General features: G+C 48.7%; 1 protein-coding gene across 1 annotated transcript in view; it reads left to right on the forward strand.

The window, feature by feature from the left end:
• Positions 1–447, forward strand: part of BPIFB4 (BPI fold containing family B member 4) — a 32,345-nt gene extending 31,898 nt beyond the window's left edge. Inside the window, exon 13 of the mRNA XM_007934722.1 lies at positions 424–447. Within this exon, the coding sequence (XP_007932913.1) occupies positions 424–447 (24 nt within the window). The remainder of the gene's footprint in view (positions 1–423) is intronic.
• The last annotated feature ends 1,191 nt before the right edge of the window (positions 448–1,638 follow it).

Below are 1,638 nucleotides of genomic sequence, written 5' to 3' on the forward strand. Positions count from 1 at the left end.
ACACACACACACACACACACACACATATGTATGTATGTATGTGTATATATATCAGTACAGGCTCATGAATATTTATTTTGTTCTAAGGGTTGTGATTCATTACTTTTATCATTTATTTATTGCAGATTTTGTTTTTAATTATGAAAAGTAGGTTTTGGAACAATGTGGAGGAGAGCACAGGCCCACTTCTCTTATTTTGGGGAAGAAGTGATGAGGAGCAGGGAGGGAGGTGACTTCCATGCAGGCAAGCAGATGACACGGCCAGGGTGGTCCTCAGGCTCATTTGATCCCACTCTTCCCCATTGCTGAGTTATTACTTTCCAGAAACATGACTTGCCCATTCCAAAGGCACGCGTATCTGGCTGAGGCTGAAGCCAGAAGCCCTCTCATCCACTAACGGGGTTCTCTGTTCTGCCCTCCAAGGACCTTCTGGTGCTGAGTGCGTGAGTGACAGAGGCAGAAACGTTGCTGCAGCCCCGAGAGAAGCCAGACCCTGTCTTGGAGAGGCTCAGCTTGGCCACAGTCTCCGGGGCCTACGTGCCTTCAGCCCTCCATGACACGTCCCTTGCTAGCCCTTCAACCCCCTTCCCCATGTATCCTCACCCCAAGAAGGGACCCAGCCATTGCCCCCCATTGGCAAACAATCTCATCCATGTCCATGGTCAGTCCTGGGGACAGGGAGGAGGTTACCTCAAAGACTTCACTCCACAGACTCCACGTGGCATGCTTTCTACTCTCAATAAAAAAATCCCACTTTCCCTGCAGCTGTTTGGGGTGAGTCTTGGTGAAGGACTCCTTTGGGGTCTGGTCATTTTTCTTCCCTGTTTGGTGGTTTGGGACATTGGCAGTTGAAGCTACAAGTGGACAGAGGGTAATTCAGTCCACAGCTGGAAAAATATCAGACATATCTGAGGAGCCACAGATGAGCAGAAAGGAGATTTAATTGGCTCTTACCATCTTATTCAGCACTCCTTTGGCTAGTCCCTTCTGCCTCCTCAGCACACAGGGATGGCCAGGACTCAGAAGCAACGAGTTCCAAATCATCAGACTTCACGCTACAGACCCACTGCATTATAACATGACTCCTGTGCGCCATGAGGCAAGGGTCTTATGTCCTTTCTCAGCTTTCAGTTGCTCCTCCTCTCCCCTTCTTCTGTTCTCCAAGCTTGTGATTAGCCCAGATCCAAAACGATGATGGATGAATTCTAGGCCCCAGGAAGAGGTGAAAGGGCAAACAAACAAAACCCACCCCTTTCTGCCACATCTTCCTGAGGGCTAATTTTTGTTGAGCACTTTACTACCTGCCAAACCCCGCACTAAAGCCTTGAGACTTGATCTCATTTAAGCCTCTTGGCAGCCCCTTGAGATAGGTACCAGGATGGTCTCTATTTTGCAGATGAGGAAACTGAGGTACCAAGAAATTCAGTAACTTGTCCAAGGTTACACAGCTGAAAAGTGGCAGAACCCTGATGGTTTAGCTCCAGAGCCCATCCCCTAACCACATTTCCTCTGCTCATGGATTGCATGGGGTGGTCCCAGGCTGAATTTGGTCCTGAAATCTGCAGAGGAAGTGGAGGATGGAGAATCACACACCAGTGCTTAAATACTTCTATTGGGAAGAGAGGCATGTCACTTCTC

The sequence above is a fragment of the Orycteropus afer genome, unplaced genomic scaffold (genome assembly GCF_000298275.1).
Source record: "Orycteropus afer afer isolate SDZICR_OR568_19922 unplaced genomic scaffold, OryAfe1.0 scaffold00020, whole genome shotgun sequence".
Taxonomy (NCBI): Eukaryota; Metazoa; Chordata; class Mammalia; order Tubulidentata; family Orycteropodidae; genus Orycteropus; species Orycteropus afer.